Source organism: Rhinichthys klamathensis, unplaced genomic scaffold, assembly GCF_029890125.1.
Source record: "Rhinichthys klamathensis goyatoka isolate OS25496 unplaced genomic scaffold, OSU_Roscu_1.1 h1tg000481l_1, whole genome shotgun sequence".
Taxonomy (NCBI): domain Eukaryota; kingdom Metazoa; phylum Chordata; class Actinopteri; order Cypriniformes; family Leuciscidae; genus Rhinichthys; species Rhinichthys klamathensis.
This window is the reverse complement of record NW_026606968.1, coordinates 62,043-75,358: the sequence shown is the minus strand read 5'-3', so window position 1 is coordinate 75,358 and position 13,316 is coordinate 62,043. Positions and strand designations below refer to the sequence as shown.

At 37.7% G+C, this 13,316-nt stretch overlaps 1 protein-coding gene across 50 annotated transcripts in view; it reads left to right on the top strand.

Annotated features, from left to right (window-relative positions):
* The window catches only part of LOC130072179 (protein NLRC5-like), a 912,375-nt gene extending 902,671 nt beyond the window's left edge, over positions 1-9,704 (top strand). For 49 of the 50 annotated variants that reach the window (XM_056237149.1, XM_056237148.1, XM_056237144.1 and 46 more), the window contains 3 exons: positions 7,602-7,775; positions 8,866-9,039; positions 9,472-9,704. In XM_056237149.1, the coding sequence (XP_056093124.1) occupies positions 7,602-7,775; positions 8,866-9,039; positions 9,472-9,481 (358 nt within the window). In that variant the 3' untranslated portion in view covers positions 9,482-9,704. The remainder of the gene's footprint in view (positions 1-7,601; positions 7,776-8,865; positions 9,040-9,471) is intronic. The other variant, XM_056237175.1, reaches the window with a different exon arrangement.
* The last annotated feature ends 3,612 nt before the right edge of the window (positions 9,705-13,316 follow it).

Here is a 13,316-nt window from a genome sequence, read left to right as displayed (position 1 = left end):
ACAATCTGGCATTATCTAAACATTAACTGTTGACGAAACGAAGCAGATACAGAGCTCTTTAATTTACGATCAACCTCGTTTTATTGTAAGGTGAATTCAACAAGGCATGCTGTGTCTTTGAAGCAACAAAGGCAAAATAATTTGTTACAGGTTTTTTTTTTTTGGAGGGAGGGAGACAAAATAAACTTGCTAAAAAGAGATCCAGCGCAAGAGAGAGTCAAAGAAAAACGCATGTTCTTAATTTATGTCGCTTAGGTCGTTTTGTTCGTTTTGTACTGTTTTAATTGTTTAATTAAGCTGCAATTTCTTTGGCAATTCAAATTTAAAATGTTGCAAGAATAAGATTCTGTGTTTCTTATTTTGCATCGCAGAGGAAATAAACTCTAAACTCAATGCAACCAGCTGTTTTAAACAAATAAACTGTCCCACTTTATTTAAACCTTAAAAATGGGCGATGGGGTTTAAAACTTAATTAATTTTAGTTTTCTTTTACATTTTCATTTGTTTTTATATTGAAAGCAATACTATTTAGTTAGTCTGTTATTTTGTGTATCCAAGTCAACAAAATCAGTCTTTTCTGATTTGTTCAATTTATGGATCTGTTTTGAAAAATTTCTTCCGTTGCTATGGCCGGGTATCACTGTCTTTCACCTCAATTTCGTGAATGATTCACAAAACAATAATTTAGCAGATTAAAGACGAGCTTCATTATTTTCATTTTCTGACGCGATCAGCTAATCTTCCCTCATCAGTTTTGTCGTGCAGCGGCTCTACTGGAATGTAGCAAATTTATGTTGTAATGTGCCATTGATAATTTAAACAAAACTCTTGACTTTAAATAAATAAACAGTTAATGAACTCGCTAATAAACAGTTACCTATTTAAGCATCAAGAACGGTAAAACATAAACGAAGTCGGCCAACAGCAAATTGGCTCCATTGAGATTCGATCTCAGATCGCTTGAAGCGTAGTGAGGCTCATGTTGTTGCGTTAACCACTGAGCTATCGTCTGAACGCTGTTAAAAATTTTCTTATGCTCTTCCAAACCCTCATTGATAGCCTAATGTGTTTCGGTTGCAATGTTTTATGTTGAAATGTTTTCACTATTTATTCAATTTAATTTCAGTGGGCCTATTGTGATTATGAATTCGTTTAACTACAAGTTTCACTTGAAATCATCTGTTACCAGCTTTCAATCGCCCTGAATGAGCAGCGGCACTGCGGCAGATTACGCAATAGAGAGAATAAACTGACACTTTTCAAAGTCTGTGATTGTAGCGCCTCTTGGCGGTAAAAGGCAGCAAATACACACCCGAATTTTACCGCCGCGGGAGCGGCGGCGGTAAAAGTATTATTCTGGTTGAGTACCAACTGTAATTGTAAAGAACAGGAAAAGATTTTACCCACTTCTAGACAAACCCCATCCCAGAATTGCTGAACCTTAAAACATCCCCAGAAGCAGTGCTTAAGGGTTCCCTCTGCGATCTTGCATTTATTGCATAGCCTGGATAAATTGGGGTTCATTTTGTGTCTGCGAACCGGAGTGATATGCAGTCTGTGCAGTATTTTAAACTGCATTTCCCAGGATGCATTGTCTGCTAAATACGATGTTACACATACCATTCCCCAATCCGCTTCGTGTATTTCTACCCCAAGATCAGTTTCCCATAGTCTCCTTACTTTATCTGAATTATCCTTGTTCGAACTTGTGAGAATATTATAAAAGCGGCTAAGTACTGATCGAGAAGATGACAAATTGTTAAGCTGTTCTTCTATTCTAGACCGACCAAAGCCGCCTGGATGGTCCTTAAGCTTTTTTTTGATACAAAGCTATGTATTTGGTTATATGTAAAGAAGTGCTTCCTGTCAATATTATATTTTAAAACAATCTGATCAAATGTCATCAACTTATTGTTTTCCACTACATCACCTATAACACAAATCCCTTGTTTTTTCCAGAGTGCTAGCCCATCATTCAACCCAGGTGAGAAATCTGGATTATTGTGTATAGGTGTGTATGGCGAGAGGTGTGTAGCATAACCCTCTGTTTTGCGAGCCATCCGCCAGACTTTAATCATATTATTGAGAATTATATTGCCTTTGATGAAAACAGACAACTTTGTAGACCCTCTGTTTTGCCAGCCATCCGCCACACTTTAATCATATTATTGAGAATTATGTTGCCTTTGATGAAAACAGACAACTTTGTAGATGACATGTATAATAAATTGCGAAGAGGGATAGAACCAATACCTGCCGCTTCTGCACTGACCCAGGTCGAGTTTGGGTCGTCTAGATGCCATTCCAGTATATATTTTAATTGAGCAGACAATTGATATAATTCAAATGAGAGAGCTGCTAAACCTCCAGACCTACTAGGGAGAGAGAGAAAGCTATACCTAAGTCTAGGCCGTTTTTTTCGCCAAATAAAATATATAATTGAACCGCGTAGTTGTCTTAGAGCTTTACCAGGAAGCAGAATGGGAAGCATCTGCAAAAGGTATAACAGTCGTGGTACTATGTTCATTTTGACAAGGTGAATACGCCCTATCAATGATAATGGTAAACTGCACCATCTATCCAGATCATTAATAATGGATTTGATAGTCGGGGTAAAATTCCATTTGTAAAGGCAGTCCAAATTAGGTGAAATCTTTATACCTAGATATGTCAGCCCAGAAGGAGACCACTTAAACGGCAAGGAGATTTCCAAGCCCAACGAGTGAGTTTTGTTTAACGGCATAGCCTCCGATTTTGCAAAATTTATCCTATATCCAGAGAAGGAACCAAATTCAGAGATCCGATCAATTAATTTAGTAACAGAATTCTGCGGTGAGTCAAGATAGATTAAGACATCATCTGCATAGAGTGAGATTTTATGGATCTTTTTCCCTAAAACGATACCTTTAATATCAGAGTCTTCTCTGATGGCAATCGCTAATGGCTCAATAGCCATTACAAATAATAATGGTGACAACGGACACCCTTGTCTAGAGCCTCGAGATAAGACAAATTTAGATGATCGGACGCCATTTGTGACTATAGAGGAAGTTGGGAGTGTATACAGAATCTTGACCCATTTAGCAAAAGTATTCCCCAAGTTAAAATGATCTAACACCGAAAATATATATGGCCACTCAACCCTATCAAATGCCTTCTCGGCATTTAGTGAAATGACTACACCCCCTTTTGCGCAAGAATTTGAGAGGTTAATAATATTAAGTAACCGTCTAATGTTATGGGATGACAATCTCCCCTTAACAAAGCCTGTCTGATCTATATTAATAATAGTGGGAAGTACCAGCTCGAGTCGAGTAGCTAACATTTTTGCTAGGATTTTAAAATCTACATTAAGTAAAGAGATAGGGCGATAAGATCCACATTCTTCAGGGGGTTTGCCTTTCTTTAGGAGTACACAAATATTAGCTTCCAACAAAGAACTAGGCAGATTACCAGACTCATAGGAATACTGTATCATATCATGCATAGAATTAACCAAAGATTCTTTGAACTTTTTAAAAAATTCAGCTGTGAAGCCATCCGGCCCCGGTGCTTTGCCATTAGCCAATCCCCTTATACAATTGAGAATTTCACTAATTTCAATAGGTCTATTAAGAACTTGCCGTTGCTCCTCAGACAAAGTTGGAACAGATAAATTAGCAAAGAACTTAGTTAGTAATTCATCCGGATCTGACTCCAACTGAGATGTGTAGAGCTCTCTATAGAATTCCATAAAAACTCTATTAATTGCTTCATTATCATGACACAAATTTCCAGCATTGTCTTTGATAGTGGAGATGAATTGAGCCTGAGAGCGCCGACGTAAAGGGTTGGCCAGATATTTATTTTGTTTATTTGCAAATTCATACATCCGTTGCTTTGCGAAAAATAATGATTTCTCCGCCTTCTTTGTAAGAATAGCTTCAAGAGAAGTTTGTATAGTTTTGATTTCTGCCAGTAACTCATCTGAAGGGGATGTATTGTTTCTAACTCTAAGACCGTGGAGCTCAACCTCAAGCCTTCTTTGATCTACTAAGCTCTTCTTTTTCAGGTTTGACACGTATGAAATAATTAGCCCCCTGATATAAGCCTTTGCAGTATCCCATATTAGATTGGGAGATACCCCGGGGGTTTTATTGTCAGAAAAAAAGAGTTCAGTTTGTTCCTTAAGATAAGATACAAAGTTTGGGTCATGGGCAAGCCAAGAAGGAAACCTCCACGCACCCTGATAATGTTTAACATTAGAGAGAGATAAATTAAGGAATACGGCCGCATGATCAGATTTTACAATATTACCTATCTCGCAATTCAATATATTATGAAGGGAAGCTTTGGGTGAAAAGATATAATCTATTCTACTGCTGGTTTTGTGTACTCCTGAAAAGAAAGTATATTCCCTCTCCCCAGGATGTAGAGCCCGCCATGTATCTATTAAACCGATTTCCTGACACGTCTCATCCAGGGCACAAGCCCTGCTAGATCGCCTGGCCTTTGACGAGGCAGATTTATCTAAATCGGGTGAAAGAACACAGTTAAAATCACCAGCAATAACGCTGTGTTCACACTGTAGTTCTGCAAATTTACAAAAGGTTTGTGTAATAAAATCATTAGACTGAATGGGGGGTACATATACGTTCATTAAAGTCATAGTTTCTCCACTCAACTTCCCATTAAGTAGCACATATCGACCTGCGGTATCAGCCTGAACACTTACAATTGAGAGAGGGACATGTTTGTGAATGAGAATGGCCACACCCCTGCTTTTACTATTAAAGGACGAATAAAACACTTGCCCTACCCAGTCACGCTTTAACTTAGTGTGTTAATTTGCCGTCAAGTGTATCTCCTGCAGAAATGCAATATGAACTTGTTCTTTTTTCAAATAATTCAGGATCTTCTTTCTTTTAATAGGATTTTGAACCCCCCTTACATTCCAGCTACAAAGTTTCAATTTGAAGTTATTTACAAACATAATAGCGGTATTTAAGGTTAATAGCACACATTTTTCCTTGTGTAAAGAGTACCTTTAAATTAGCCAGTATTATTGTGACAAACCAAGAACATAACGCAATCTGATCCACAAGGGTTAAAGGAGGCTGAATTTAGAAAAAAAAAAATCTCTAAATGGATAGGTAAAGACATAAACCAAAATCAAATTACTCTGAATGCCAAACAAAAAATAAGAACTATTTCCACTATTCAAGACACAAACAATTATGTCCATCAAAAGGTGGAGCCTGGCGCCGGTCGGTTTCATGTATGAGATCCATGAGTACACAGTCCCATGCTCAACAGAAACTACACAGGACCGGTAAAAACAACAGATGGTCTGGACAAGTGTTAAAAGATACACAAGTAACACATAAACAAGTTGTGCAGTCATAGATGTTCAAAAAACCGCAACTGCGGTAAGCCCCAACGTAACAGTTAACCCTTTAAAGGTATACAAAACATACTTAGTCAGCCTTAAGACAAAGTCTTCCTTCTCCTTGACACCTCTCAATGCCCCCATCGCCAGTATGCAACTCTTGTAGAACAAGAAATAATCACCTTGCTGTCCACACGTAGTATCAATTGAGACGAATTCAAATATAAATAAAGAACACAAATAATCAACCCCAACCACCTGTCACAAAAGTGGATGTCTCTAAGGGTCTGTAAATAACCATACCTTGTTTCCATAGAAAGTCAAACTTGTTTAGGGGCTAATTTCGAATCCCTTTTGAAAAATGTTGACCCGGTTTTAAAGTCATTCAGCCGCATCGGGACGGGGTGTGTTAGTCTGGTGGAGAGGAGTAGAGGCAGGCAGGTTAGACAGGAAATCCTCCACATCACTCGGTTGTTTGAAGAATTTGGCGCCATTATACTGCACTCTAAGGACCGCCGGGTAAATCATGGCAAAGCCCACTCCCTTCTCGCGGAGACGTTTTTTAACTGCACCGAATGCCTGTCTTTTCCTGATGATTGCAGTCGAAAAATCCTCGTAGATGGATATGGTATGTTGCTTGTACAGCAGCCTACCGGCAGCTCGAGCAGCCTGTAAAATTCGGACTTTATCCTGGAAATTGTGAAGCTTCAAGATCACGGTGCGGGGTCTCTCTCCTGGAATAGGATGGCGAATCGAAATCCGATGCGCGCGTTCTATTTTAATCTGGCCATGCTTGACGTCGATATTCAGCAAATTGGGCAGCCAAGATTTGAGAAACAGAACGGGGTTTGTGCCTTCCTCGCCCTCGGGTAGGCCGATTATTCGGATGTTGCATCTCCTGCTTCTGTTTTCCAAGTCATCTATTTTGGCAAGAGCTGCTTCAAGGGTCGCCTTCATCTTGACCAGATCTGCGTTGTCTTTGGCAACGGTGTCTTCCATCGTTGATATGCGTGTCTCACCTCCAGCAACGCGGTCTTCAACCTCCATAACATGCGCCGTCACCACGGAGAGCTTCTCCATCAATGGACCAATTTTGTTTTTGAGTGCTATGTCCACTCCTGCGAGCACTTCCGAGGTGATACGCTTAGCTAGCGCATCCATTTCGCCAGCGTTTAGTGACACATCCGCCATTTCAGGTGTATGCGCGGGAATCGGTAATTTCGATTGTTTTCGTCTTCTGAGCGTGTAATTTAGATTCAATCTTCTCTCTGACATACCTTGCGTCAGCAGCGCCCAGAATATCACCGACTGAGGGAGGCTTATCAGTCTGAAAAAGTTACAATTAAAGGGCTCTACAGCAGCTCGGCATAAACACAACTACTCCACCATCTTGCGTCACGTGACCCTAGTTTTGTTTAAATTTAAAGACGTGCTCCAGAAAAAAAAGTTCACGGAGACGGAGAGTCAGAACGAGCACCCTGTTTATTTTCTTTATTTTACAAAAGCACAATATTTTATTTCGAATGTAGGTGGGCACATAAAAAAAAGTAGACATTTAACAGTTTATTTTTTCATATTTCCTAACTCTGTATGACCAGAAATGGAGTAGTTTAAGTCTATTTTTCTGCTATGTAAAAAAAATCTGCCAAAACGTGCCGGCGCGTTTGCCGACCCCAGAGGGTTAAAAAATGTCACTAAAGGGGTCTGAAAAGTCATTAAAAATAGCGACAAAGGCGCTAAGTTGGCAACACGGATTTAGTCTCATGTCGCTTCCACGCATCCACCTGAAAGTCTTATTACGACACTCATAGATTTCACATTTCATCCTCTGTTGGAACAAGAGTGGCTAACTTCTGTCAACCTCGTCTATAAGCAAGGACAAAAATAAAGCAATTTAATTTGAATCAATTTCGATTCTGGAATAAGAAAAATCTATTTTAAAACCATAAACAAAAAAACACACACACACGTTCCTTAAAATGTTTACAAATACATTGAGCACACACACACACACACACGTTGGGTTTTTATGTTTTATAGGGACTTTCCATATAAATAATAATTTTTATACTGTACAAACTGTATATTCAATCCCCTAATCCTAACTGATGTATTTTAACAATGTGAAATAAGTATTTCATGTATTTCATATTGACATCATTATTTTATTAATTTTTTAAGAGTTATGTTTATCTCTGGATATAGGCTTAATGTGTGTCAATGTTCTCTACAGGTTGTGTGATTGTGGTGTCACAGATGAAGGTTGTGTTGCTCTGGCTTCAGCTCTGAGATCAAACACCTCACACCTGAGATATCTGGATCTGTCAAATAATACACTAGGAGACTCAGGAATCAAGCAGCTTTCTGATCTACTGGCGAATCCTCACTGTAAACTGGAGATACTGTGGTAAGATCATCTCTACCATAAAGACTCGGCGTGAAAAAGGATTAAAATGTAGATAGTGTATAGAATATATGTTTGGCGTAAGCCCCATCCGGTGGTTCAGCGACAGATTCCTGCTTGAACCGTCAGATCCTGCTGGCGGTAGAAGGCAGCGGTGAGGAGTCTCCCTGAAGAGGAACATTTACATCTTACTATATTATTATCCCACAAAAGAGAGTAAAACTAACAGTTAAATAAACCAGACGAACTACAAACCAGACAACAGATGCAGGTTACAGTGAAGAGGGTTTTTAAAGCACAAATGTTTGGTGTAAATCAACTTGCCTTGTAATGCTTGTGCAAACAGACCCTTGCAAAAGCGTGAGCATTTCCTCAAAATGTGTGTGTGCAGCTGAAAAGAGGGAAGTGGTGTGTGTTTCACCTGAACCAGGACTGTCACCATATCAGATTTATCACTACATGATTATCATGGCCAAAATAACACACAATACCAATATATCACCATAACTATAGAAAACGTAAAAAATTAAAATAATAATAATGCTATCAGTCAAATTCATCTTTACTTTATTTATTTTGTGTTATTTTTGAGCAGCAACACAGATTTGAATGTTGCGATATGATTTTGTCAAAGGTTTAATAGACAGAGGAATTGGATAAAGATTGTGTTTGTAGAAGATTGTTTGAATGGAGATCACAGTATTTTAAAAATGAATTGTGCAGCTCTACTATCTTATCTCTCTCTCAGCATATGAGTAGCGCTCATATGCTTCTCCCAGCCCTAACACACGTACACACACACACACACACACACACACACACACACACACACACACACACACACACACACACAAATGTTCCTTGAAATTTTTACAAACACATCAAGCGCAAACACACACATGTTGGGTTTCCATGTTTTATGGGTACTTACAGACTGTAAGTACAAACAGTCTGTACAAACTGTAGGCCTATATTCAATCCCATAAATTGATGTAATTTATACATTTCATATTGACAGCATTATGTTATTTAATGTTTAAGTGTCAAGTTTATCTCTGGATATAGGCTTAATGTGTGTCATTGTTCTCTACAGGTTAAGGGATTGTGGCGTCACAGATGAAGGTTGTGTTGCTCTGGCTTCAGCTCTGGGATCAAACCTCTCACACCTGAGAGAACTGATTCTGTCTGGGAATAAACTAGGAGACTCAGGAGTGAAGCTGCTGAAGGATCTGGAGGATGATCCACATTATAAACTGGAGACACTAGAGTAAGAATAGTGTGTGTGTGTGATTGTGAATATTTTGTCTGAGATTCTTAAATTCAGCTTCAGTTTCTGTAGGTCTCTGAAATGTAAACTATGTTTAATAAGAGTTTAATTCTGCTCATAGTGTTATGACTGATTGTGAAAATAATATTTATGTTTTTTTCAGCTTTTCCCCTTTAACTGTCTTTGTGTGTGATAATCAGAGATTTGGGTTGTTTGTTATTAACTGATATTAAATTTGTAGTGAGTGTAATGATAATTTCTGCTGGTTCTGGATCAGCTGTCCGTTGTGTGAAAGTGATAGAAGCTATATTATGAAGCTATCATGTTTGAGAATGAATTGATATAGATTATCTAGTTAGTTTTCTTATGAAAAGATGTGACTGATGTAATATCTCACTCATACTGCATATGTGACTGTGTGTTTTATTGTAGGTATAGATGACAGTCTGATCTTCTGCTGATCCTCTGATGGTGAATAAAGATCCCCTACAGAGACTCACAGTCAACAGAATCAACAGAGACTGAAGATACAGTGACTTCACTGTTATAAATTAAGACTTCATTTAGATTTCAACAATCCTCTGACAGACCTGATGAGGCGGCAGTGAAACACCTTTTATTTCACAGCAAATTACAGTTTCTCATTCATAGATTAACTATTTTTTTGTATAAACGCTAGGGCTGACTTCTAATAGTCGAGGACTCGACGATTCGATTCGGGGAGGTCTGATTCGACTATGAACCTCATAGTCGAATATTAGGGAAGTGTTATGTAACCAATAGGGGTGTGATGGTTATTATATAACCGTGAGACCGACGGTTATAGTTGAACACCGTCATTAGAACTCTATAACCGCCAAAACCATGCTATTAAAATATTTTTTACAAACATTTTTTATCATAGAGAATGTTTAACCTGTTAAGCTGCAACCCCATTTTTGAAAAATCCCCAGATATAGCATACCCAAACTGAAACAGATACAGTTCATGAACCCTTTGTACTAAAAGCACAAGTAAGATCTCATTTGAAAGCTGACACCTGGAAGTTTATTGTAAATGTAGAATTAATTATTGTCATAATGAAAAAAATATAGTTATAAATAGCTTCAAAGTTTTGTAAAGTTATTATACATTTATTTTTATGAAACATCTTCATGAAAATAAAATTGAAGTTGGCATTGTAGCAATCTAGAAATGCACTGCAGCTAAAGCCAAATGTCTAACCATGTTATATTTAAAATCTGAAGATGATAAGTCTAAAACTCTGTATTTAGTTCAATGTTTTTCAAGATCATGTCATATGACTTTATTTTGATTACTCTAAAATGCAAACTGGTGTTTATTGTCATCTTATAAGCATCTATTCAGACTATTGCCTCTATTGTTTTGTGATGCAAAAACGAGCCCCATTCAGTGTCAGTCTCCCCTGCACATATTCACACCTCTCCGGCTTGGTTATTGCTCTAAATATGCTTTTCTTTTGTCTGCATTATAATCACTAACGACTAGCAATTCACACTGTTTCAATCCCTCATTTCTTTTATAAAAGTTCTCACTTCACAGTGAAACTGTATCAAATGCCCTTTTTGAAAAAAGAAACATTTCAGTAAGCATTCTTATTTAGAAAAAATCATAAAAATGACAGCGAAGTTAGGTAACGTTAGCAGCCTAGCAGGTGCACAGAGCTAGCTAGCATGTTAGCTTAGCACACCATCAATACACGACAATTTATGAGATTAAAATCATGTTTTTACTCTAAACTTACTTTATAGTGCAAGTCGAGTGTTTTAAATAACTTTCTGTGATCTGATTTGGCTTCAGATAAAAAAATCTGATAGAAAATATATTATTTTATTGTATTCTGCAAATTGTGAAAGTCTATATCGATTAGCATTACATTATACATATAATCTATTATTATGAAAATACCTGACATGGCTCGAAGAACACAGGTAAATCAAATATCATTGCAATCATGTTTATTGTCTTCAAAAAATCTTTATCTGCACTTTACAGCGATCTCTGATAGCTTTGTTGTGCCAGGACTTCCTGAATATCACATGATTATGGCTCTTCTTCATGTGATCCATATATGGACTTTACTGAACACACAGCGCCCTCAGACTGTCAGTATGAATTGAAAACACAGTACATCAGAGTATACAGCGCTCATAATGATTACATCGACCCATTTGGGTATAAATTCAATAAATATTATTCCTGTCTATAGAAATCTGATGTAAACCTATGAGAATCTATCAATATTTCTCCAAATCTGCACATGTTTGAGCTAAAAGCCCTGAGGGACGTTGTTTTGTCAAGCGCTGTCATGACGATCGCACGGGAGTTTTTTTCTGAATGAGAGCAGCTGACGCTCATAATTCACATTAAAGGTAACGACTCGTTTTTTAATTTCATAACTCCTGACACAAATTAAGACATAACTGTCACTATAAGTTTCTCAGAATACAATAGTGGTCAAAAACTGAAACTTGAGTCTTATATCTTTTTAATTATGTATAGTTTGTCAAGTTAATAACATTAAATATGATAGTAACTTTGAATTATTTAAAAAAAAAACGCTTCAGAGCGCCCACGCACTGGTGAAGCTTAACAGGTTAAATACTAATATCATCTTACGAGGGAAACGGAGGCGGAGTTAGTGGTGCTTCGGAGGCTGAGTGCTGGAGATGATTCGGGAGAGGTCTGTGCACCTTTACCGATCAGAGCGCGCGCTGACACGGAGTAAAGCCTTGTTTATACTCGACGCGTCCGCACGAGCGCGAAGGTGCGCACGGCAAAAAATAACGCGTTGGGTGCGCAAGACCGGCAAGACCCCATTTCGCTTGGCTGTGTGCACAGCTTTTTTTGTAACAGCGCACACGACGCCGCATCCGAAGATGAACGACTTCAAGTCTAATCTGCCCGAGCATGTAGGCTACGTCTCACCGCACCGGCACGCAGTTTGCGCGTCTAAATTGCAAAGTTCATTACAACGTTTTTTTGTTAAGGTTTTGTTTAGTGTTTGTGATTTATTTAAAACAAAGCACGTTCATTGCAACGTTTTTTTTTTTTTGTTAAGGATTCATTTAATGGAAAGCACATTCACTTCTAGTTGTCTTGCTGTTCATTTTAAATAAACATAGAGCGAGTTGTCCTATAACAGACGAACTGTTATTCAACCGAACGTCTAGCTGCTATATATATTTAAAAAAAAAGGTTCGACTATCAGTCGACTACGGCAAAATCTAATGAATCAGATTCGACTATGAAAATCCTTAGTCGAAAACATCCCTAATAAACGCACAGTATAAACTCAAAAATTTGGGAATTTTAGAGTAAATATAGAGCCTGAATGCATTCGTGTTGTACTAGCAGAGGGAGACAAAGACTAATGAAAAATTCATTTTTCATAATTATGAGATGATAAAACAGTTCAAGCTCATTTTTGGAAAACAAACAATGTTCAGTTCAGTTCAGTTCAGTTTCAGTTTATTGTCCCCTAAGGGAAACTTGTCTTGCAGCCAGGTAAACATACAGGTAACACAACAGGTAAACACCACATATACACATACAATTAAACAACACAAACTACTAATTAAAAACGTATACACTACTACTCATCTAGGTTAAAGAATTGTGCAAATTTAGCAACCTAATTGCACTTGGTATAAAAGAGTTCTTTGTCCTATTGGACTTAAAACAAGGGACTCTAAATCTCCGACCTGAGGGGATGTACATGTTCATGTGTGTAATAATAGTTGTATTACATTTGTATTAATGTATTAAAGGTCTCATATGATGCATTTTCATGTTTTCTTTTTCTTTAGTGTGTTATGTAGCTGTTTGTGCATGTATACGATCTAAGTCTCTCAAAGATTTATTGTAGCTAATGCCGCTACACATTGTATGATTTTGGGCAGTTCCAGACGAAAGATGAGCATCGTGAAACTATCGTGGTGATTTCTGTGGTCATGGCTCGTAGCAAACAAAATTAATTTGATTATAATTAACATGACAATGTGTACAAAACTAAAGTAGCCTTTTTTAGGTATCTGTCAGTCTGAGGTGTCGTTGCCTTAACGCGTTGCTATGGGTTGCGTCACTTGCATGTGTCTTTCTTCGGACTTGATGACGTCAAAATTAGAATCAGAAAGAGCTTTATTGCCAGGTATGTTTGCACATACAAGGAATTTGTTTTGGTGACAGAAGCTTCCACAGTACAAACATAATAACAGTGACAGGACACCAATAATAAAAATAATAAAAAAGAATTA